This window comes from Maniola jurtina, chromosome 20 (assembly GCF_905333055.1).
Source record: "Maniola jurtina chromosome 20, ilManJurt1.1, whole genome shotgun sequence".
NCBI classification, from domain to species: domain Eukaryota; kingdom Metazoa; phylum Arthropoda; class Insecta; order Lepidoptera; family Nymphalidae; genus Maniola; species Maniola jurtina.
In genome coordinates, this window is record NC_060048.1 from 3,047,623 (window position 1) to 3,074,073 (window position 26,451).

At 36.3% G+C, this 26,451-nt stretch overlaps 2 protein-coding genes across 3 annotated transcripts in view; one reads left to right on the plus strand and one right to left on the minus strand.

The window, feature by feature from the left end:
* On the plus strand, positions 1-24,961 carry LOC123875740 (excitatory amino acid transporter 3). Its single transcript, XM_045921759.1, has 9 exons — positions 1-180; positions 10,847-11,133; positions 12,164-12,346; positions 19,004-19,095; positions 19,766-19,949; positions 20,665-20,898; positions 21,374-21,565; positions 22,364-22,498; positions 22,674-24,961. Exons 2-9 carry the CDS (start codon positions 10,868-10,870, stop codon positions 22,834-22,836), a joined length of 1,449 nt encoding a protein of 482 aa, XP_045777715.1. The 5' UTR covers positions 1-180; positions 10,847-10,867; the 3' UTR covers positions 22,837-24,961.
* LOC123875746 (gonadotropin-releasing hormone II receptor-like) overlaps positions 24,236-26,451 on the minus strand; it is a 49,566-nt gene continuing 47,350 nt past the window's right edge. For both annotated transcript variants that reach the window (XM_045921776.1, XM_045921777.1), the window contains one exon: positions 24,236-26,450. In XM_045921776.1, the coding sequence (XP_045777732.1) occupies positions 26,241-26,450 (210 nt within the window). In that variant the 3' untranslated portion in view covers positions 24,236-26,240. The remainder of the gene's footprint in view (position 26,451) is intronic.

Below are 26,451 nucleotides of genomic sequence, written 5' to 3' on the forward strand. Positions count from 1 at the left end.
CCAGAGCCAGAGTACCAGACAGGCTGGCTCGCGAAACACAAAACAATTTCAGTCGTATCCCAGCGGCCGATCGACGCGCGCGTCCCGCTCTCCAAAAATAAATCCCCGGTATCAGTTATGCAGTGAATATTACACACGATTAAGTGATACGTAACAAATACACGCTTTTTATTCATAACGGTGAGTTCTGTATGTACACTTGCATATATGTTTTCAGTTATAATGCGCAGTTGTTGAATGCCACTTGTTGCGTGGAGAGATTTTCCAATTTAAAGCGACTTAATTCTGATCGAAGACTGATAGAGAGAGAGCCAGCGCGTGCCAGACCTTTGTTATTTTATAAAAGCTGAGAGTGTCTCTGCGTATTGTCCCCAACTCAGGGAGGAAGTTCAACGAATATGAAGTTTGGACCGTGGTGGCTTTGGGAGATACAGGTAATAAAGGTTTAAAAAATCTTACGTCAAAGCGTAGTCTAATTTTTTTATATTTTCTTCAAGGACTCCCCTTAAATTTTCGTTCTTCCTAAGGCCATTCACCCTTATAGTTTTAAGGGCGTCTGGAAGGGGGTTGCCACTAAGTGTCTGGCAATGCATGACGTGACTTCTTACACTATTCCGAAAATTAGACTACACTTTGACGCAAGATTTTTACACCTTTATTACCTGTATCTCCCAAAGGCACCATGATCCAAACTTCATAGCTGCTGATCGTTCCTCCCTATGCTGGGGACAATACGCAGAAAAACTTTCAGCTTTTATAAAATAATGAAGGTCTGGCACGCGCTGACTCTTAGTCAATGACAAATCTGATTGGTTCTTAATAGATTCTTACATTCGTAGTTCGTACCTATCTACTACGAGTATAAGTACCTACCTACCTATGCGTGGGCGCATCTTTTGTCAGTAAGTATAAGTTTTCCGAGTTCTAATATGAAAAAGGAATGTATGTTTTCCAAATATTTTATGCCTATAATCGTTATTAAGCTTAGTAGGAAACACGTGGTTGCAAGTTTGAACTTAATAGTTCAAACTTGTTGAACTTGTCGTTGAAGTAAGTTTAGCGACCCGCTCCAGCTTCCACGGGTAGCTTGAGAGGACTTATTTTTATACATTGTTTTCTTGTAACTTTAACTAAGTATTTACTTATCAGTGCACGCTACGGAAGCTTTGACATGGGACCATTTTTTCCGACTTATTTCACAATCATCATGAAACTGATAGCTTATTTTCATAGAATGTTCATAAATTACTTTCTAGATAATTCTCTTTCTATTGATAAAAACTGTATGAAAATGTGTACAGTAGGCACCTACTTAGTTTCTGAGAGTTCGAACAAACACGAACTCAGCGCGGTGGGAACTTTTTTAATTTATAAATAACAGGGAATTTCCTGGCAACCCTTCTGATTTCTCCATCCAAAACAGTTTCTTTTTAAAAGGCAACAAAAATCGATTAGGTAAAGATCGATTTCGGTAGTAATTCAGCAATTTTCAGATTCGGTGGCTAATCGATGACGCAAGGGGTTTCTCTTCTGAAAGGAAAGCCTTTGAAAGGAGTTAATCAGAAGGAAATTTCGCTCATGGAAAAAATAAATATTATTGGAGCAAAGTTGTTTTAGAAAAGAAAAGCTTTAAATATCAACGAAAGAATTTTATTTCAAAATGGTGAAAATTACTTACACGGTCCGATTTGCTAATCTCACCTTATAGGCTGCGCTCACTTTGGATGCGAATTATATCGTACGTAAACGTATGAACACTGTTCGTACGAATTGAGTGCGCACACTGAATACGTTTTTCTCCGTCAAATACACAGAGTACCGGTGTGAACATTATGAACGCACGAACGCGTAATAAAATCCCAACAAGTTCGGATTGGTTTCGGACGTCGGACTTGCACGTACGTATACGTACGACTAACTCGCGCGCAGTGTGAGCGCTTTCATAGTACTCAGAAGGTCGGGAATGTTCGTGCGTGTTCGAACGTTTCTGCACGAATGGAATTCGTACGAAAACGTATCCAAAGTGAGCTCGGCCATAGCCTTGGGTTTAAACTCAATTGTTAGCACTAATCGATAATAAAGTATAAATCAAATGTATTGCGAATCGTTTAGGAATAAGTAATTATAATGACTTATTATTACTAATAAATTACTGTTGACTTCGACTCTACCTACACATAAGGAAAATAAAAGGACAGTATTGAAGTCTCTAAGCAAAAGATATTATAGGTAAAGCCCATAGAAGTGCATTTTAAAAAGTTAAACCAAATTCGTACGCATTTGTGTATGTCTAAGGTACGAGACGTCTATGTACTTACATAGCGCGCGGTTTACGCACCTTTTAGCATCTACGAGAGTGCTTCAAAAAATGACAGCCGGTTACCAGAGTCGTTTCTAAGATTCGCTTGGATTTTATTTTCGTAAAAAGAATGTGATCCATCTATATGAAACAAAGATAAGTCATCATCATCATCTACATAGGTTTTGTGTGGTGGGAGGCTTTGGCCGTGGCTAGCTACCATCCTACCGGCAAAGCCGTGCCGCCAAGCGTTAGCGTTCCGAAACGATGCTGTCTAGAAGCCAAAAGGGTATGGGTTTGATAAAAACTGACATACTCCTTCCAGGTTAGCCTGCTTCAATTTTAGACTGCATCATCACTTACCACCAGGTGAGATTGCAGTTAAGGGCTAACCTTTATCCATACTTCCATACTTGTTAATATTATCAATGCGAAAGTGTGTCTGTCTGTCTGTCTGTCACCTCTAACTTCTCGGAGTTATGTGCGTTTTAAACAAGTGGGTAGGTATAATAATTATATTATTACTTGCTAATGGTGAAGGAAAACATCATGAGGAAACCTGCATGCTTGAAGCTTGAAAGTTCTCTATATGTTCGCAAAGGTATATGAAGTCTGTCAATTCGCAATTGGCGTAGGTACATGGTAGACATAGATGGCCTAATTCTTCTCATTCTGAAAGAAGACCGTGGTCTGAGTCGGCGATGGGTTTATACTTGACGATTAATTATTATTATCGAAACACGGAGTTGGTTAACCATGGTTAGTTTGGCTGCACTTTATATACAGGCCAAGATCAAGATCACAGACTGCATACTTTAAACGCCTACAGCTGCAATGCAATGCCAACGATTCGTTTGACTAAATAAATTCATTGCAAAAGCCTTGAAAATAGATTATTTATGCATTTTAATTTTTTAACATTTATTTATTTATCATCTTTATTGCTCAATACTATGACAAAGAATAACAAGTGTAAATTAAAAATTTATAACACCCCCAACAAGTGAAGGTTACAGTAACTAGAAAAGAGTTGAGAACTTTCAAACGGCTGAACCGATTTTCTTGAATTATAGCTAAGAACACTCTCGATCAAGCCAGCTTTCAAACAAAAAAAAACTAAATTAAAATCGGTTCTTTAGTTTAGGAGCTACGATGTCACAGACAGATAGACAGATACACACTTCAAACTTATAACACCCCTCTTTTTGGGTCGGGGGTTAAAAATACAGGATACAAACAAAGGGCGACCTTATCACTACAGTTAGCTCTTCCAGGCAACCCATACTGAAAAACGTATAGAACTGTAAGACTATGTATTTAAATTATTTATTTTTTATTTTATCTATTGCTTCTGTACTAATATTTCTTAGTTGGCCCCTTTGAATAATAGTAGGCATCTACTACTTTACTCCATCTACACGGAGATAAATTAGATAATCTCTCTCTATTCCGTACTCTCATACAAATGACAAAGACAGAAACTCAGTGGGCGTTAACCATTATGAAACACCAAAGAATCACAAACGAAACTATGTTTTCGAATTTTTTTGAAAATATTTTCGATTAATTTCAAATTAATTAATTAATTTGAAATTAGACGTTAAATAATTAATTATTAATTAGTTATGTTTTAATTTTTAAATTAATTAAATTATTTTTATTTGTTTTTAGTTTTAAGTTTTTTAGATGTAAGTTTATTTTATATAAAAAAAACTCCTATGTTGATGTCTATTTCACATAAACAATAATTGACATTTCAAATGTTTTTGAAAAAAATTTCGAATTTAATTTCAAATGTTTTTGAAAACATGTTTGGATTAGTTGGCCTTTAAAAGTAGTTAACACCCAGCGAGTTTTATGTCTCTTTCATTTGTATGGGATTACGTAACAGAGAGAGACCTAAATACTAGAACGCCTGTCTATTGATAGAGTATAGGTAGGTGTGAACTCGTGTAAGTTCATAATATTAAGGCACTTGGGTTTGCTGCGCGTTGAAGTCTTTTCTGAACTTGAAGAATGAGGTTGGCTTTAGGGTAGTTTCAGACTGTCGTTATTTTCGCGCGTCATATGCTCGTTTTGGTTCATGACAGTTGGAGAATTTTTAACAAAACGTCTCGAGACTTCACCAGCCAGTGTTGGTGAAGTCTTGAGACGTTTTGTTAAAAATTGTCCAACTTACTTATAAACTACTTATAATACGGGACAGGTCAAGATGGCAATCGGGGTATGAGGCGGGGGGGGGGGCGCACACACACACACACACACACACACACACACACACACACACACACACACACACACACACACACACGCCCTGCACACCCGCACGTCTCCCGCGTTATCCCGCACGCACCGGGTTAGCGCGGGTTTCCTTACTCTAGTTCACGCTAATTTTGGCATATACGAGCTTATTAACACGTGCGCTATATTTCGCGTTTCAATAAACTGAATGTGCTCACCTCATTCCGACGGTCATACTTTCATAGTCTTATTATTATTAATAGTAATCGCAAAAAAACACTAAGACACTTTTCACTAAGACACGACTAGACACTTGCAATTCAAAACAAAAGATTCCGACGAATTGAAAACCTCCTCGTTTTTTTAGTCGGTTAATAAATTAAATTCAGCGCATATATAACATTCTGCAGACAATGTGGACCAATCATAAAGCAATTGCGATCACGTGAACATAGTTCTAAAAAAAAAATTTCAAAAAAAATTATTTCTACTCAGGTACCTACCTACATTTTTTTTTTGTTTTGTTGAATATTTTAAAATAAAATTCTATTAGAATTACACCAGCATTATATTTTTAATGTAGTTAAATAACCCATTATTATAGTTTGATTAATTGATTTACTTACATCATCATTATTAATTGAGTAGGTACAACCACCTACCTACAATTTGTTTTATGGAAACGGCAGAATTATTATCATAATTGTGATGTCGCATTTTGCATTGCAAAGTAGGTGTTTGTTTATCCTACCATACTGATACAATAAATAAGAGAATCACCTGTATTTTCCTGTAGGTAATGGGAAAATAAATAACTTATGTTTTAATTCTTTTTTTAAATTATAGTAAACTCTTTAAAAGGTTAAGTAGGTACTTAATGCGGAGAAATGGGGAGGTTCTTAGAAACACAGCAATCGACCTAGCCCAATGGGTCGCGAAGATAAAGCTGCAATGGACGTGGCACATAGGGTGAGATCTATAAATCGCACTCAGACTTTGCTTAGACTTAAGCCAGAGTTAAAACGAGACCGATGTATATCTCTCACATAAATCTGTCTCGTTTTAACTCAATCTTAAGTCTGAGCAAAGTCAAAGTGCGCTTTATAAATCTCACCCATAGATTAGACGATAGACATTGAGCATCCTAGGTAATAGGTGTGAGTCAAAGTGAAATGATGGCCTTGCACCGGAAAGCACTGAGTTGAGCCGTGAGCGTTGCATTGACAGGGCTGAACCACAAAGTAAGGAACTGACCTGGTTCCTCCTTCACTTTTCTACCATCGCAACGCAAAGCATCGTCAAGGTCTGGAGCCGTACGTAGTTGAAATTCCTCGGACACGTGCGAAGAGATTTGCTTCCTCGTTTCTAATCCGAACTGCTAGAATCGGCATCAGTTTTCCCCTCCTCTTTTAATATGGGTACCTTCAGGTCAAGAGGCATCTTTTAGGCAAGCGCGGTCCATCTTAGGCTGCATCATCACGTGCTAGCAGATCTAATTGCAGTCAAGAGTTAGTCTATAAATTAAAAAAAAAACTGTGCGTGTTCATATCAAATCAAATCAAAATCATTTATTCAAAGTAGGTACAATTGTACTCCTTTTGATGGTCGAAATTGTTAAATTTGTACGATATAGTGGTGATAATTAATTACGTAACTTAAAACTAAAGTTACGAGGGTTCCAAACGCGCCCAAGTCTGAGAAGAGCCCAAAACAAACTCAGCCGGTTTAATTAACATACGCAAACATACGCACTTCATATTAACCATGAACCGGGCTCGATTGCGATAGAATGACAGCTACGATCGCAATCATCTGATTGGTTTATGCTCGCCTATTATTGGCTACAATGTATTGTTGCAACAAGAATACCATAAATTCAGCCAATCACAACGATTCCGATTCTAATAATGATTGATGCAGTTTTCCCGCAATCAAGCTGGAATAACGCTGACAAGTCACTACTTGTTAGATTACTAGCGCAAATGATCAGCGTGACAAGAAAACTAGCCCAAAAGACTATGGAGTATGGAACTCTAAAAGAAAATGGACAAAAAATGTATTGTCATTCGGCAGTGAATACACTTTCAATGTCACTCCATTCAAGAATGGTATAAGTGCACGATTGAGCCGCTCATCGCCACTCGCCCCGTTTCGCTGAAAAGAAATATCGGCCTACATCAGGGATTATGCTCGTCAGCCGTGCTGAGTTCAATAAGAGCTTCCGAAGTAGTCTCTACCGAGATACGGGTGTATTGCAAATGTGCTTGATAGAATAATCTCACACCTAACGACGTGTCGCTCAACAATTGCTTGAATACGACTTATTGCCCTTTTTAGAGTTTCGTACCCAAAGGGTTAAGCGGAACCCTATTAATGTCATTCTGTCTGTCTATCTGTCTGTCCACGTGTCACAAGTCTCTAAGCTCGTAGACGAAATGAGTTATAAACCTCAAATTTTGATATTTGGTGTAGAACGTTGACCCAAAACCAAATATTGAATTAGAAATCAATCAAATTCTTTTTCAGGGGACTCCCATACATGATTTTTTTTTCTTACCCTAGCATGTGGGGTATCATAAATCATTGTATACCTAGAGCTTATTGAGTAGAGTACGAATATTTTTATTATTATTTTTAATCACAAAATATATATTCGTACCAAAATTCGTACAGGTTCTTTACTTACATTGTTCAGGTAAAGTTCTTCAAATGAACCACCACTTCTTTGAAAAAATAAAAAGCTGTCCATTAGGCATTGTTACCTTGCAAAAGAGTGATACCTATTGTATTACCAAACTATAACTTTTCTGACTATATTATGTACAATTTAGCTGTATACAATGTACATTATGTACTCGCAAAGTGCCCTAAAAGTAATCGGCGTCCATCACAATCATTTATCGTCTTACGACAAAAATTAGTACTTACCTACCTACCACAGAATGTGGTACCTACCTACCAGTACCAGACATAGAATAGATACTACTGGATTCGGTCTAGGGCGCAATCTATCTTAAATCCATTCGTGTCGTTAACCACTTGACTCTGGCCACTTACATCTTTATGCTATTTCAAGAGTCCGTAGCATATTTTCACGAGGTAATTGATAAAAAATTTTTTTTTTATTCCGATAAAAGTTAGCCCTTGGTTGCTTGATTGCGTTCTCACCTGGTGATAAGTGATGATGCAGTCTAAGATGGAAGCGGGCTAACTTGGAAATCGGTTTTCTATGTGACATTGTACTGGAATGCTTAATTCCGGAAGCCTTCGACCAAACAACTTCCTCTTTGGGGGTTTGAGGTCTGACATGGTGTGAGGACACACGTCACACATCTCTAAAATTTCGGAAATCCCTACAAGGAATCTTCTATGTCCAGAAGTGGACGTCTATCGGTTGACGACGATCAAAATGATGATGACCAACTTTTAAAGCTCAAGCTTTTAACAATCATGTCCTCAAAAGTTTCTACGGACTCTTGGGTCATACAAGGATACATTTTTTCACGCAACATTATGGCCAATTGTTGAAGTAGGACGTAATGTAATTGTCGATTCATCTAACGCATTTAACATCAAGAGTTCAAGACATTGCTGATTGGATATCCGTTACTAACTGTTGAGTAGAATCTAATATAAAACTTAATTTTATTGGTTGCTTACATGTTACAAGTACCCACTTACTTTTTAATTTGCAAGGAAGGTGGTAGAGTTATTGAAGTCTCGGCATTTTGGCCCCTATTTAATACGGGCTATCCTAGTTTAGAGGCCAGGACTCCACGAAACGCATGTACTTACTTTTTGATAAATAAATTTTCATTTCATTTCATCAACTAGTAACTTATTTTGAGGTACGTACTCGGTTCAGTGTAGCCTGTCCATATTATATTGTGCTCAATTTCCCTCATTAATGGAGAAGATTGGAAAAGGTGCCTCGATGCTCGAAGTAACTGTCAAGGTACGACGATGCCCCTCAGGACGCGACTCCATAGGTGATCGCACAGTTGTGACATGTGGGCATACGATTCAGTTGATGAAAGCGATTAGCGGTTGAAGTGGCTAAAGTTTAGTAGCACGAGTGTACACTTCCAGCCAGGCTCGGCGCAGGTAGGTATGCTCGTTACGCGGATCGCGGTGCGTGTGAGCGAGGGGAGATCATGCGATACTAAATAAAGATTTCCGCGGCGACATCCGCGCGGGACTCATGCGCGTGTGAGCCCGCTTTATTCGTCATGGATACCTGTCAACTTTTTGGACTTTTTTCTTCTCAAAAACTAGCTATAAGTGCTATAGGTATTACCTGGTATTACCGTTGTACTGAGACGACTCGTGAGTTGGGGCGCGGGAATAAATGTTGGCTTTATGAAAAATACTAGCCGATGCCCTCGACTTCGCCCGCGTGGATTTAGGTTTTTCGAAATCCCGTGGGAACTCTTTGATTTTCCGGGATAAAAAGTAGCCTATGTGTTAATCCAGCGTATAATCTATCTCCAGTCCGAATTTCAACCAAATCTGTTCAGTAGTTTTAGCGTGAAAGAATAACAAACATACACACACACACACATACAAACTTTCTCCTTTATAATATTAAGTGTGATAGATAGTAGAAAAAGTGTAGGTAAAAACCACTATCATAAAAAATTAAAAAATATAATCTAGATAGTACGCGACAGTTCAAGATGACAATCGGGGTGGAGACGCCCCGCACACATGCACAACTCCGCGCTAGCCCGGTGCGGGATAGCATGGGTGACGTGCAGGTGTGCGGGGCCCCCTTGCCTCATACCCCGATTGCCATGTCGACCTGTCGCGAATTTATATGTGTCTGGGTGTGGGTTGCGGGATGACCGTTGACGTAAAAACCAACGCTTTTCGGGTGAGATTTACAGCGGGCACTGAGTTAAAACGAGACAGATTAATGTGAGAGATATAGCAAAGTCAGAGTGCGCACTATAGATCTCACCCTTTAATGTCGCTGTCCCCTCCCCCCCTCCCCCTCCCGGGCCCCCCCCCCCCCCAGCCAACCAGAAAGCTGAGGAAGGGTATGTGGTACCCAAAGCATAGACATTTTCCTTTTTGAAAACAGTATCTGCTGAGTTCCTTGCTGGCTCAGTTGAATCTGCTTTCGAACTTAGTGGTAGAGTCTTGGCTTTTCATAAGCGCCATAAGTTGGCCCAAATAAATATTCTTAATTTTATTTCAAAACTAGCAATAAACCTTATCTTATATTTTATGTCTAAATATAAATTATTTATTTCTATTTTTTTAAAAAAGGTAGTGTTGTTTTCATGTAGTAAATGAATACATAATTTTTATTTTAGGGAATCAATAACCTATCCTTACCTACAATTACACAGAATTACATAAACTAAGTAAACGAAATAAAAAATATAAAAACAATAGTAATATTACCTTTGAAAACTAATTTTGTAAGTTAATAAACACACAATTAGTTTACAAAGATAGTTTATGTCGTGTCAAATACATTATTATGTATTTAAGAGTTATCGGTAAATAAACTTATTAATCATTCTATGAATTAAACTCCCACACTCTACGACTGTCGCCAAATTTTATTGGCAAATGGTTTCTAAATACTCGTAGGTACCTCCTTTCTTTGGTTGGCAAAAGTCGTGCACACAATAAACTGTCTAGTACCGGTTAATTACTATGTATTTTGTCGGGACTTTGGAATATAAGAGTGAGGGAATGGTTAAAGAACTTTATTCTCACTAAGAATTTTACAAATTCACTTACATGAGAAAGAAACAAATTGATAAGTAACTTATTCATTTCATTTAGAATAAAGAGTGTACCTATCTGTGTTTGCATCACTTTTGCACTATGATATTTCCCGCGCTGGTTATAAATCTCTGTAGAGATTCTAGCCGCCGATGAAATCCTGCCACAAGTGTAAATTAAAAATTTATAACACCCCCGACAAGTGAAGGTTACAAGTAACTAGAAAAGAGCTGATAACTTTCAAACGGCTGAACCGATTTTCTTGGATTATAGCTAAGAACACTCTCGATCAAGCCACCTTACAAACATTAAAAACTAAATTAAAATCGGTTCATTAGTTTAGGAGCTACGATGCCACAGACAGATACCTACACAGATACACACGTCAAACTTATAACACCCCTCTTTTTGAGTCGGAGGTTAAAAATATCAAATTTACTCTCGGATAAGACTTATTTTACGGGCGTAATTCGCGTGTATTATTTATTATCTATATTAAATGTGTAATATTCTGTCCACCTTGAGGAACCTGTATTCTCTAGATAAATGCAATCTTTTTCTTTACAGTAACGACGGCCTCAAATCAAGATGCCGCTTCAAATACGAGGAAATCGCTGCACCTCATTCCTTCGCGGTAACCTCCTGACCCTTCTCACTGTCATCGGTGTCCTGTCCGGCACATTGCTGGGCTGGACCCTAAGAGCATCCGGCTATGAGTGGACCCGGCGGGACGTCATGTACTTTCAATACCCTGGAGAGCTGTTCCTTAGGATGTTAAAGTGTTTAATTGTGCCACTTTTGGTCTCCTCAATCGTATCTGCGATTGGGTCTCTGGATCTCAGCCTATCTGGCAAGTAAGTTTTTTTTAAATCCCTATTTTCTTGTATCTATACTATTCCTACACGTGGTTTAAGACCAACCCGGTCGTGAAATTCGCATATCTGAGGCGCGTGGACGGGTTTGATACGAGATACGAACTTCTATAACTCATCATGTTGGGAAAAGTTGCTAGAAGAAGAGAAGTTGGATGCAGAAAAAGTGGCTACGCAATACCCGATACCCGCACGCATATTGTGAGTGCCGCAAAACTATTATTTGAAGTTGACCTTTCCAACTAGAAAGGAATCTTCGCTAATAATCGGAGAGACATCCCAAGAAGAAGAAGCTAGGCTATTGCTCCGTAGCTGTTCTAGTTCTTTCCATTAGTGATTGCGGTTATTTTGAATAACTAAGACTGAAGGAAAGAAACAAGAAAACATCTGGTTCCTTTGCTTATTATGAACTTGATTAGCCCCGACTTCGCTAAAGTGGAATTTTCGAAAATCGGTTGAGGGGGTGGATTTTCTTGTTTGTTTTTACCCAAAAGCCCAAATGCTAGTGTCATAATAACTTGAAAAATGACAGACTCAATTCATCTCACATTATTCTCCTGCTAAACCCCTTGGGATGTTTTTCCAAAAAAAAAATTTCTAAGTGAGTGCTTCGTCTTATAAGTCGAATCGATTATCCAAATTTCAAGTTTCTAACTTTAGCGGCTTAGGTTGATAGATTAGTCAGTCGGTCATCTCAAGTCTTTTTAACCCCCGACCCAAAACGAGGGGTGATATAAGTTTGACGTGTGTATCCGTGTATCTGTGTATCTGTCTGTGGCACCGTAGCGCCTAAACTAATGAACCGATTTTAATTTAGTTTTTTTGTTTGAAAGGTGGCTTGATCGAGAGTATTCATAGCTATAATCCAAGAAAATCGGTTCAGCCGTTTGAAAGTTATCAGCTCTTTTCTAGTTACTGTATTGTTAAATGTATTTTTTTCGATCATATGATCAGCTGTTAGTTCAAACCATATTCTCTGATTAACATTAATCGCCTGTTTTCTGTTCCACAGGGTCGGTCTCCGAGCCATTATCTACTACATGACGACGACGGTATGCGCAGTCATGTTGGGAATCGCTCTAGTCACCACAATCAAGCCCGGAAAGCTGTCCTCCGACACCTTCGCCACCAACACAACCAGCATGAAGATCACGAAAGATACCCTAACATCGGACACCCTGCTGGATTTAATAAGGTGACAAATTATTTTGATCTCTAACTGTGGCCTTACCTATCCCTTCCACATTGATGGTGCTTTGACATAATGCTATTCCCAGAACATGACGCTCAACACTATTTTTAACCCCCGACCCAAAAAGAGGGGTGTTATAAGTTTGACGTGTGTATCTGTGTATCTGTGTGTCTGTGTATCTGTGTATCTGTGTATCTGTGTATCTGTCTGTGGCATCGTAGCGCCTAAACGAATGAACCGATTTTAATTTAGTTTTTTTGTTTGAAAGGTGGCTTGATCGAGAGTGTTCTTAGCTATAATCCAAAAAAATTGATTCAGCCGTTTAAAAGTTATCAGCTCTTTTCTAGTTTTCTTGTAGAAAAAAAGGTTAGATAACCCTTAGATTCATAATATTCAAGTGTCAATTGACAAATGTCAAGCTGTCAAGATGAACGTTGCCTAGATATACATAATTATTTATTTGAAACTTGATTTGAAAATGATGTTTTGGAAAACTCAGATATTTTGGATCGTAGGCGCTTATAAATAAATTTTTAATTTACACTTGTTATTATTCTAAGCTACTATTAATTATTGACACCTTGCCTTTCTCAGAGCGTTTGCAAGTTAGTTATTTTATTTTACTAAACAACTTCAGAAAAGGAGGAGGTTCGCAATTTTCTTTATTTGGTAATCCAACAGCTTAGTAACTTAATAGCTCATAGTAGCTTGGTAATTAAAAACCTAAACGGTTTTAAAATGAAATAACTTATGCTAATATTATAATAATAGGTATTCACAGATAGAATTATCCAATCAGTTATGGTAAACGGAGTACAGTTAGTGGTAAATTTGATATCTCTGATAACTTAAGTCACCACTGACTTTATTATTGCAACTAATATTTAATCACTGTTATGTATGACTAGCTGACGCCCGCGACTTCGTCCGCGTGGATTTAGGTAACATACACACACACACACATACAAACTTTTGCCTTCATAATATTAGTGTGATATAAATATGATACAGGCACGCTGAGTAGGTGTTTTCGTGACATAACCAGATTCAAAACAAAATAAAGTTGAAAACTAAAACCCGACTGCGATCGTCTTAATAAACGCTGAAATATTAGAGTAAAGTAGTTTTTCTGTCGCTTGATATATTTTAACGTTACTGTACATTTATATTCATGAAACCTTCCTTTTAGCTTTGCCAGAGTCGGGTAAAAAATCCAAGTGATTGTAAAATGATGCCGCTACGTTACAAAGAGTTGCAAATTATTTATATGCATGATAAGTCAACACAATCAAATTCAATCAATCAATATACAGATCAAGGTTACATGGTAATACCTACTACTTAGTATCGTCCGAAGTTCCGTGAAAACTGAAACATGAGACGATGATGATTCAAAGTCTAATTCCCTAGACCCTTAAACATCTATGCCTAAGAATATCAAATAACCAGATGAACATTGATAACATTGTTCCATATCCCGCTAATGAATTGTCACAATTGCCTGTATGTAATATCACACGTAATTTGCGTATTTACCTACTCACGCAGAACGATTGGCTTAATGAACCTAATTTTGCCATCCGGGAAAAATTTGCGAAATTTGCCACTAAAATATAATTAATTTATAGAAACTAGATGTATGCAGCCAAAAGTTAGAAATATTTTTGTTTTGTTATGCTAAATGGAACTTGGAGCGGATGGCTTAGTGGTTTAAGACATTGGCTTCCTATTCTGGAGGTCGGGGATTGATTCCAAACATGCACCTATAACTTTTCGAAGTTAGGTGCGTTGTAACTTTTATAGAATAGAATAGATTTTTATTCAAATAAACTTTTACAAGTGCTTTTGAACCGTCAAATAATTTACCACTGGTTCGGAATGCCGTTCCTACCGAGAAGAACCAGCAAGAAACTCTTCGGTTGCTCTTTTCAATTGTTCAATTTACAATAATATTCCATACTATACAAGCAATTGAAGTCCCGCGCATTGCTGGAGCGAGTCAAATCCACGCTTTTTTATCATTTACATAATCTTTGATTGTGTAATATGCTTTTGCCAGGACCATACTTTTATTGGATTTTTAAACTTTTGTTAAGGCAAGTCTAATATTGATTTTGGAATTTTATTATAAAATATTACACTCATTCCCACAAATGACTTTCCCACTTTTCTAAGGAGCGTCATAAGTTAAAACGCGCACGATATTTAATGTTTATGTATTAAATAACACTTGCTTTAACGGTGAAGGAAAACATGTGAAGAATCCTGCATGCCTTATCTGTTCTCCATTCATTGTTCTCAAAGGTTTGTGAAGTTTACCAATTCGTAGGTACTTGTGTATCTATGTGTAGAATAAAATTACCCATTAGAATAACGAATGAGTTTTAAAAGGAAATCTTTTTCAAAAGATCTCTTTTTAACCCCCGATCCAAAAAGAGGGGTGTTATAAATTTGACGTGTGTATCTGTGTATCTGTCTATGGCATCGGTTCTTTTACCGATGAAACCGATGGAACCGATTTTAATTTAGTTTTTTTTGTTTGAAAGGTGACTTGATCGAAAGTGTTCTTAGCTATAATCCAAGAAAATCGGTTCTGCCGTTTGAAAGTTATCAGCTCTTTTCTAGTTACTGTAATCTTAACTTGTCGGGGGTGTTATAAATTTTTAATTTACACTTGTTACGATTACCGGCTACTGCTGAGCATAGGACTCCTTTCAGGATAAAAAAGAGTTTTGATCATAGCCCGCTACGCTGACTGCAATCTAAGTGCTTCCTACCAATTACAATCCGGGTCTCTTTAAAACAAGAGTGAATAGGCACCTTCTAGGTAAACGCGTCATATCTTAGACCATATCATCACTTTCCATCAGGTGTGATTGTGGTCAAGCGCTTGCCTATAGTGAATAAAAAAAAAGTGCGCATGGGCAGAAAGCTTAAGAAGCCTTTATAAGGTCTCAACAATTTTCCAATTTGTATCAACGGCTTTATTCTTTAGCATCTTATTCGTTCTATTTCTGTTTACCCATTGCTAGGGTTAACCAAGTGGGTTATTTATCCATTTCAACTGAATTTATAAGTAAATTGAGGTTGATGAATCAAGACATTTACGGACGTGTCCGGTTAACAGTGCACTTAGAGTCTGTATGTTACCTTAATTCCCTGATTGGTCTTTTGTGGTACAACTTGTAGGTACATCTGACAGGTTAACTGTATTTAAGTGCATTTGATAGTTTGCTCGGGTACCATTTTGTTATGCTATTAAATAAGCTAAGCTAATTCCTAGTTCCATGAGCATAATACATAATTGAGGAGTTTTAAGTGTCAAGACTCAAGAGTTGAATAACTTTTGAGGTTGTTTTACAATTATTTTTTCGGGGTTTGTTAAGGATAGCATATAACATGTGTGTAGAGCGCGTATACAGTACCTACCTAGACTTACTACCTACAATCTAAGTATAAGTAAACTGGGCTTTGCGTTAGAAGTACGACGTCTTTAATCTCGACTATCTTTTCTTAGTTATTATAAGCCCCCGACCCAAAAAGAGGGGTGTTATAAGTTTTACGTGTGTATCTGTCTTTGGCATCGTAGCTCCTAAATTAATGAACCGATTTTAATTTAATTTTTTTTGTTTGAAAGGTGGCTTGATCGAGAGTGTTCTTAGCTATAATCGAAGGAAATCGGTTCAGTCGTTTGAAAGTTATCAGCTCTTTTCTAGTTTTCTTCTAGAGTTTTTGTCGGGGGTTTTTTAAATTTTGAGTTATTACCTACTTTATTGACGACTGAAATTTTAAAGTTGATGAAGGAATAAAGTTTTAATGAAACCATGGCCGATGAATAGAGTCACGACAAAGGAGATTTCAATAAAAAACTGTTCAAACCTAGTGGCGTCAATACGCTTACGTGTAGAACAGTAGTAATTGTCAATTGTGAAGAGAAGCGGCGCAAGCGTCGGTTCCCTGCGAGTCAGTCTTCATCAGCCCGCGCTATTTATATAGCGCCCTAGATATTACCGCGATATTAGGGCTGTCCAAATGTCCACACCTTGCTAAAGCGATTTTAAGAATTTGCAAATGGTCGAGAACCACATCGAGAACTGAGACCTACACAAACTACAGCAATTAAGTTAAAACTACTAAATATACTGTTACTAATATAAGTACTGTTTAAATGTTAATAATATACTAAATATACTAATATACTGTTTAAACTACGGAATATAATATCATATATAAATATCGCTCACCCTACTTTTAAATGTCACTGTTCACACTGTGAGATGTAATAATATTACATCTAAGTGTGAACAGTGACATTTAAAAGTAGGGTGAGCGATATTTATACATATATTATATTATATTTCCGTAGTTCGAAGGCAACTTTAACATCAATACACAAATACATCAATTTTATTGACTAACTTAATTTTTACCACGACAGCGTGTAAAAAGCTCAGTGGCAGTGTGTATATTTGAATCAATATTTCGCTTAGAGTGAAATTTCTAAAAATATTTTCTTAATGGGGTATTTGGTAGAGAAACTCTATATGCAAATGCAAAATTGCATATAGAGCATTGAGGTTTGAGTTGCAAAAACTGCAAGTTACTTAGTTAGAATTGTACGTTGATAGGTATATGTAGGCTCTATATAAATTATAATACACATTATAAAGAAGTAAAGTTTGTAATTTTGGGTGTCGGGGGTAATGTCAAGTTCTCCTAAATCCTGGCAAAAAGTGCCGAGCTTGAATTTATTTTTAACTTTTACACCACAACACACACTAAAGCTACGTATAATAATCTAAGCAATTTACGCATAGTAAGTAACTGAGCTCATGTTTAAATCTAGCGAAAACACCGCCAGAGAGTTCTGGCACAACAGGCGGTCAAAGTTAACCAGGCACCCAGGTGATGAATGAGGTATAATTATTTGTGTTACAAAGAGCCAAAGTAATATTTTGTTCCTCGAGGGCATTATTTTGAATTCAGAACTAAGCCAAGAATTCTATAGTAGAATCCTGAGCGTAGCAAGGAATTCGATATACGAGTGACACTCTATTTTTCATCACTAACATGAGAGAAAAAAACAAAACACACACCGCCCGAACGCGGACCAATCAGAAGAGAGTAAGCTCAAACTCACAATTGAGAACAAAATGGAATATGGTTCCCGCTAATGTCAATTTTTGTTTTTCGAATAGATATTGATAAAAAAAAATCTAGTTATTTGCAAACCCTGTTCACGTTATCAATAAAGCAAAACAACGCGACGGATCGACGCACGAATTGCCAGGTGACATAGGTCATTTGATCGCGACCGCTGTATGCTAATTCGTTTTTGGCACTGTTACCGTTGCAAATCTTTGTACAACGATAAAGTTGCCTTCAAACTACGGAAATATAATATTATAATATTTATTACATAATATACCTACAATATACATATACATATATAATATTACATTTCAGTGTGAACAGTGATATTTCAAAGTAGGTTGAGCGATATTTGCCTATATATTATATTATATTTCCGTAGTTTGAAGGCAACTTAAAAATATTATGTTTATGAATGAAGTTTTGACGTCCTCCCTGACGAAGTGGTGAGCTCTGTGGTCTTATAAACGAGAGGTCCCGAGTTAGATTCCCGGCAGGGGCAATTTGGGAATTTATAATTTTTAAATTGTCTCTGGTCTGGTCTGGTGGGAGGCTACGGGCGTGGCCAGTTACCACCCCACCGGCAATGCCGTGCCGCCAAGCGATTTTTAACGTTCCGGTGCGATGCCGTGTAGAATCCAAAGGGCAAATGTAAAAAAAAGATTCCGACGAATTGAGAACCTCCTCCTTTTTTTGAAGTCGGTTAAAAAATAAACAAATCTTGACAATACAGCATTGTAAAGTCGAAATCTCCTGAGGATGCTCCGGTGTCGGGGCGAAACGTGCGTCGAGAGTAGTGGAAAAGTCTTGTGTGGTGTTGCATGTGAATGGTGGTGGCAGTGCTTGCTTGGGAACTTGGCTTTATTGCTTGGTTGGGGAGGTAAGCGGTGCTTAGCTTGTAACTGCATGTTTGACCATACAGATTTATCCTGTTGGCGGATTATAGCAAAATAATTTTTAACTGTTTCTTGCTAAACATGAACTTCCGCAAAGTAACGCCTGATTCTATCCAAAATCTTAATGGTTTTGATTTACAAATTATGAAACTTTCATTTTCACTTCCATTGGCAGTACCCACTGATCGACAATTTTTAATTACTTAATTAATTGAACTAACATTACATATTGTAGCATTGACATTGAACAATTCAATTTTAAATATTTTATCTAAGTACATCTTAAACATTTTTTTGAGGAAATTTTAACATCATTTGTAATAGGTATAATGAAATAGCGACAAGCTTATTGTTAAAGTACCTAAGTAAAGTAATTCGCATGGTTTAAATTGTTAGTACAATGAACACCAGAACCCCTCGGCCTCGGAGTCGCACTTCTACCTAATCCGTTTAAGAGATTCGTCCTTCCTTGCATTAGATTAGATCTATAGAACTATTCATTTATTATACATATGATTCTTCTTTATACAAGGAACCAAAAGCTTATATTGCTATAATCCGCCAAACCAAACAAATCTGTATGGTTTAAATGAATAAATCCAATTTTTTCCAGGAACGTGTTCCCGGAGAACATAGTGCAGGCCACGATAGCGTCGTACAGGACGCGGCTGGTCTACGATCCGGACGACAACAGAACTGTTAAAGGTAATGCTGGTTATTTTTATGAAGTGTCTATTCGTTATTATATGTGAATATTACTTAGAATAGTTATGTATGTATGTATATTTATTAGTTTATTAATATAATATTAAATATAGGTATATTTCTTTTAAAAATTCCTTGCGACTTGGTACTATCCAACACTAGCTTCTCCTTTCAGCAAAGGTTGCCTGGTAGAGATTGCTCCAAGCAATAAGGCCGCCGTTGCACACAATTGTTTTTCTGTTTTCTTCTTTCTGTGTTGTGTTCATGTGTTTTTGTCTGCAATAAAGTTATCTATCTATCTATCTATCTAGATTCTACAGTAAACTCCAGATACATTTCCGTCCTTCTTCGCTAATGTTGCTACATTAGTGAAGAAGGACGAAAAACAAAGGACGAAGAATGGAGGAGAGTTAAAAATCGGTCAAGTGCAAGTGTTACAGGAAGGGTTGCGTACCGTCGCACAAGAAATAACATGTTAAACATTACTGCACAGAGACTTATTAAATTGTCACCAAGATTGTCATATCATATTATCAGCTATTTCAGGGTAGAAAAAAACCTTATTAATACATATAAAACACAGAACTGACTTTTTCTATTTTATTCAGAAGTAAATCAACAATCACTGAAACAAAAATTCTAGCTAAAATGTACTGTATTCTAATTTCAGGTCACCTAGAGACGTATAAAATCGAAGGCAGTTACCAGAGCGGGAGTAATGTGTTGGGGTTGGTGGCTTTTAGTGTGGTGCTTGGAATCACCCTCGGCAAAATGGGGGAGCAGAGTCGACCGCTGCAAAACTTCTTCCACTCACTCTCCGAAGCGATGATGATTATCACTGGATGGGTTATTTGGTAAGCTAACGGTTTTAAAACAAGTCAGAAATATTAAATGTCGCTACTGACTAACTGTGCGTCCACACACTGCTCTACTCGCGCAATTAATCGCTTGCGCGCCGCACTAGGTCGCTTACCTTTGCAACACGATGGACGTCGAAACTGTGGCAGCGTGCGCGCTATCGCATACTTACCGACAAAATAGGGAGCGATGGGCATTAACAAGGAACATGCGAGTAACGCGGCCACACTACGTCTCTGTCTCCGTTCCTCGCTCCTTCCTATGCCACACGGGCAGTGTGTGGACGGGGGGTAAGAATCACATTCATCCCCATACTCCAAAGTAAGGGGAAATAAGGAGGAATAACGATACGAAAAAGAAAACAGTAGTCAAAAATAATTGGAACAAAATCGGAGCTATGTGCGTTTTAAGTGTTAGGCAATAATATCACTTGCTATAATAATGAAAGAAAACGAGACGAAACCTACATACCAGAGAGTTCTTTATAATGTTCTTAAAGATGTGTGAAGTCTGTTTGTCTATACTTTGCTAGTGGTGGACTACAGCCTAAGGCTTTTCATTTTGAGAGGAGACCTGCTTTCAGTAGTATTCTGGCAATAGATTTTAGATGATGTTGTGATTCTTTAAAAAAAACGCGAAGAAGTGGAAATTATTGATCTTTTACAAATTCAGTGTGCTTCATACTTTCAATCAGATTCGTTGCTTTTCCAGGTTATCACCACTTGGAGTATTCTTCTTAGTAACAGCGAAGATTATGGAGATAGATTCATTTGCGGAGCTGGTCGGTCGACTGGGATTGTACTTTATGACGGTGCTTCTGGGGCTTTTCCTCCACGGCTTCGGTACTCTTAGCGTCCTCTTCGTACTGGCCACTAAGAAGCTGCCGTGCAAATATATAGCCAAGATGGGACAGGTTATGGCCACTGCATTTGGTACTGCGTCCAGGTAAGTTGCCTTTTTAATCAACTTCAAAAAAAAAATGAGGAGGTTCTTAATTTGAATGTATGTTTTTTTTTATAGGTTTGTTACGCGATAGTCCGCCAAATATGAATTGATTTTAATAATTTTTGGTAGGTATGTCATACTTCCGAGGTGGTTCCATTTTAGTTTGGTGAAGATCTGATGATTATCTTCGGAGATAGAGAACAGAACTCCTCAAAGGATAAGAGTAAACCGCTCGCGATTAGTGTAATGGCTTGGTAAACAGTAGGTTTTTAACCAGGTATAGCATATTTTAGTACCACTGACTACAAAAAGTTCTGAAATAAAAAATAATAATAAAAAAACCGCCAACACTAAAAAGTAAAAAATAATTTAAGTTATTATCGAATATAAATATTATTATGTAGTTTGATAGTAACATTTTTTGGAGTCGATGCCAATTAGTCACATGTTTTTTTTTAATTTTTCCTTTTTTCAGTTCAGCGACAATGCCAATCACGATCGGATGCTGCGACGACATGGGTTTGGACCCTCGTATCACAAGGTTCGTGATTCCCATCGGAGCCACCATCAACATGGACGGAACAGCGCTGTACGAAGCCGTGGCAGCCATCTTTATTGCTCAGTTGAGGCGGGTTGACATGTCATTCGGAAAAATTGTTGCAGTGAGGTAAGCTTTTTCTTTCTTTCGAAGTTTCTCACTTTTTCTTCTTTTTAGGAGGAATGACGATGGCCTAGTGGCGATTCGGCCATTATTCGGGGGACCCTCTTGAAGTTTCAGAGACCTAACAGAACACACCTACTGATAAGAGTTACTTAGGTCTGTTTTAAACAATAAAATTTCACTTGTTTTAATGGTGAAGGAAAACATATTTTCATCATCATCTGAAAACAACAGGAATTTTGCATACCTGAGAGTTCCTCATAATGTTCTCAAAGATGTGTGAAGTCCATCAATCCGGTGTTGGCCAACTAAATCTATATATAAGCCTAAAAAACCTTTCTCGTTCTGACCTTAGGGTGTACTCTCAGAATGAGAAAGGTTTTTTAAAAAGTCTGTGTGCAGCGAGGTTGAGGTGATGATGATAAAGTACTATACTATATCCGCGGAAAGGAGTTAGTATAGCGCTTTCTCTGTTACGTAAGCTCATACAAATAACAGAGGCAAAAATCTACGGCATTAACCCTTTTGAGCATCAACCAATCCAAAAAACCAACCAATCCAAAAACATTTTTGGATTACGAACATGTTTTCAAAAACGTTCGAAATTCAATTCGACAACGTTTTCAAGAAACAATCCATTTAAAAACATAGTTTCGTTTGTGATTGGTTGGTGACTCAAAATTGTTAGCGCCCACTGAGATTTTTGTCTCTATCATTTGTATGGTTTGTATCATACGTAACAGAGAGAGCGCTATACTTTCCGCGAATAGCTGGTGTGATATTGTCCTTGACCTTTGTTCCCAGTGTGACAGCGACAGCAGCTAGTATAGGTGCGGCGGGCATCCCGCAGGCGGGGCTGGTTACCATGGTGATGGTGCTGGACACCGTCAACCTGCCCGCTGAGGACGTCTCCATTATCCTCGCGGTCGACTGGTTGCTGTGAGTATACCTACCTACATAATACCTGTAACCAGAACGCTAGCAAAGACTAAGCGTTATAGCCTCAGTAGCTCAACAGTTGAGGAGTGGACTGAATTCCGAAACGTCGGAGGTTCAAACCCTTGCACACTATTAGCACAAGCTTTACACACTAAACATTTTCTTTTCATTACAGTGATCGATTTCGCACCACCATCAACGTGGTCTGCGACGCTCTGGGCGCCATCATTGTGGCGTCGCTCTCACAAGGGGACATAGAAAAGTCTCGCGCCCTACACAACGACCGGGAAAACGCCACTACCCACGAACTCACCGAATTAGAGAAGGGAGAGCGTTGAACGAATTTATAACGGTATTTATACCAGTTATTTGTAACGGTTACGTTCTGTGTTCAATAACGTTACTCCGTGTCAGGACTATAAATAGAAAAAAAATTGTTGTGATTAATTTATTGCGTTGTTCTTGTTACATTTTTCTTAGTTTCTGAAGGCTTATTATCAAATTTTAATTGGAGAACTAAACTTGAATGCTTTAAGTTAAAATACGTTCAAACTGATTTCATGCAGTCGTCATTCAGCACACTCAGTTTTTAAATTTTCTTTCTACCAATAATGCTGCAAATTTTTGTTCGAAAAGTAAATTCCGAGTGACGTTTGAAGGGAAACCCAATTATATCAGAATTTTCAGATAACAATTGATAATAGGCCTATTGTTCGGAGTTATGACGTTGTTTGTTAACTATTTACTCATTTATCAGTATTGTTTTCTTGTTATTTTAATTATTCAACTTTATAAAGTAACTAAACAATGTTAAATGCATACCAATGGTATGATATCACTGTGTGTTACCATATCAAATTATACATATGGAAATAAATTGAAGAAATGTGTACATGAGTGTTAATAAGTGTATGTGTTTAAATATTAATTAAGTTTTTCCAATATGTACGTACCATTGTAATAGTTAAAAGTTGTGTTCGCAATGTGCCATTTATAAAATAAAATTAAAACGCATTTTAGTAATTGAAATTCGTGACATCGTACTTAAAAACTATTTCACGATTTCTCAAAATAGTTTATTTATTTGCTGTTAACTGTTTTGCGATATCGTGAAACGGGTTTTGAAGAAATCGACTTCACTGTCGGATTACCAAATAAAAAAAATACATTTTTGGACCACTTACGAGTAGATATACTATTGTGTTAAAGTCTCGTAAATATAAAATATATTAAAAATACATCTGTATTTAGTAGACAATATTAGTCGTATTATCTTACAAAGTAAAGAGCCTTCTGAAATATTATATCGATTTGAAACGTATATAAAATCTGATAAAGAAACCAATCAGCTATTTTTGTATGAATGTATTGCGATTTGTGATCCTCTACAACCGTGAATTGTATGTAGTTCATTGTTATTCTAGGAACTATATGTTATAATATTTTACGGGTCACACTATATTCACCTTATAATAATATAACATAATATTAACATAAATAAGACGTTAATTGAACAATCTGTTAAAGAACAGTTAAGCAATTCGTGGCAAAAAAGACTTGAATATAATGATAAATTAGCCGATGCGCACTTTAGCGAAAAAATGTAATAAGTATGTTGGTGTGGCCCGATATAAAAAATAAATGTGTCATAAATTAAGCGTGTGTTAAATAGTCTTTTAATGTTGAGTCATATTGCCACTGCATTCCAATTAGCTATTTATCTATTTATTTATTTTACTATAAATACTAATATCACTTTCTTAGTATCATTTTTGAAAATTTAATAAGTTATCAATCGTTATGAACGATTTAAAAATTGTATAGAACATATTAATTTTTTTACTTTATTGAAAAAAGAGAAGGGGAATATAAAAATACATAGTATATCATAAATTCTTTATTTTTCGTAAAATGACCTTTTCAAAATGGCCATAAACTAGTTTTAAGATAAATATTTAATGTAAAAAAAGAGAATGGAGCTCTATTTCGAGATTTTATTATATGATGTTTATTATCAATTATTGTTGTAATGTATAGTAATTAGATATTTTTAGTACCGTGACACTTATTATTTATTTATAAAAAAACTTTTAGAATAATACTTTTTCATTACCTATTTCTGTGTAAGATACCTATCCATATTATGAATTATTATTTTTTGTTATTCGAACTTCCTTAAGTTAGGACTAAATTTTTCTGTTTTATCTTTGATAAAAATCATAAATAATAGATTTTATATAGATAACTGCAATATTTATACTTCACTTTTATGTTATATAATATATCACTATAGTTGTGAGTGATATATTTTAAACTACTATAACCTAGACTTTCTAATAGTCCAGTATAATATCCTGATAAAATAAACGTGAGTTTCAACTGGTTATAGTAGTTTATAATTTTACTGTAGCTCGTGTTCGATTCTTTTTGAAATGTTATTTTAATAAATACTTACTTATTGTAGCAATTTTATTATTAATTTTCCTTTTTTATCGAAGGCAGATTTAAAGTGGATACAGTTTAATTTGATGGTAAATGGTCTTTAAAGAAAAGGTTTTTGAATGAAACAGAATTTATGAAAATCTTATATATTTTATTAATCGGATTACCTTGAACTTTTACTTAAGGCTTAAGTTGGTATAAAAGTTTGATTCATTTCACAATTTTCTAACGATTTTTCTATTACTTCACAGCCAACGGACAAATTGCACTAAAACAAAATACCTAAAATAAAATAAAAATTTTACTTATTTGCATGCACAATTTGTCTCTGACAGTTTCATACAATATATTGATTGGTAGGTATACCGATAAATATAAGAGTGGCTGATTATTTTGCAACAATTTTTCCTTGACATTATTTATTTATTATTTGCTGTTCAAATTCTTGATCATATTCATTTATTTATTCTAGAGAAATAAAAATATCGTGGTATTCACATAAAATGTCCCAATCTTACACTGTTTATGGTACACCGTGCTTATAACCATGTTCAATCACTGACAAGTAACAAAAAATTACAAAAAATAAAATAAGGAATGTGCTTGGTAAGTAACTAATATTAAGGAATGTCACAAACATTTTTTCGACTAAAACACTTACAAATTATTTGAGTATCTACACCAAGATATAAACATAACAATTTGGATTTGGAAACCGAAATAACTAATTTGTAATCGAATATTTTTTTTAATTTATTTTAGTTTCATTTATAAATTTTAATTTATTCGATTAAATTTAATTGGCTTCAACTCCAGCTCACAATATTTGGTATCGTATCACGAATCGTAACTATTAAAAAGACTATATATACAAAATAAAAATCCTATGCCTACCTAATTATTTACTACATTAAAGATATGTATAAAGAACTTTAAAGCTCTCTTTTAAATATTTAACAATTTAACATTCTTAACAGAGATTCTTAATTTATTCATAAAGTTTAATTTTACAATTTAAATTATATCTACACGTTATTTTGTTCATTAACATGAAAAAAGATTGAAACTGTATTTTCATAGAGAAAAACCAAATTAATTTTGGTTCTTTGATTACGTAGGTTTTTAATTTTTAATGCCTTGACACTTTAATAACCAACATACAATGTTATCGTTTTATAACGCGTTAATATTATAACTTAAACTGGTAACGTTATTGTTACCCTGCACTACAACATTGATATTTCGGTATTTTTTGACAACACCACTATTGATATATTAACTTTATTCACTGTTCCGTTTTTTACACAGTCTGCTTAGACAATCCATGCACGTTATTGTTATTATTTAAAATTTGTTTTTGTGAACCGTTATAAATAAAAGCAGAATCTCTTCTGCTTTGACGATCGTGTAGTGAATTTCTTGCACGAGCTAATGTCGCCGCCGATATCTCCATGGAATCGCCGTGTGGGAATCGGGATCCTCTTCTCCAGCCGTTTCGACACCGAGCGTTC

Bases quoted from the DNA above. Each gene is read 5' to 3' on its own strand.
- LOC123875740 (XM_045921759.1), top strand. From the start codon at position 10,868: ATGCCGCTTCAAATACGAGGAAATCGCTGCACCTCATTCCTTCGCGGT. The intron at 11,134-12,163 runs GTAAGTTTTTTT...TCTGTTCCACAG, and splicing joins GATCTCAGCCTATCTGGCAA to GGTCGGTCTCCGAGCCATTA. The intron at 20,899-21,373 runs GTAAGTTGCCTT...TCCTTTTTTCAG, and splicing joins GCATTTGGTACTGCGTCCAG to TTCAGCGACAATGCCAATCA.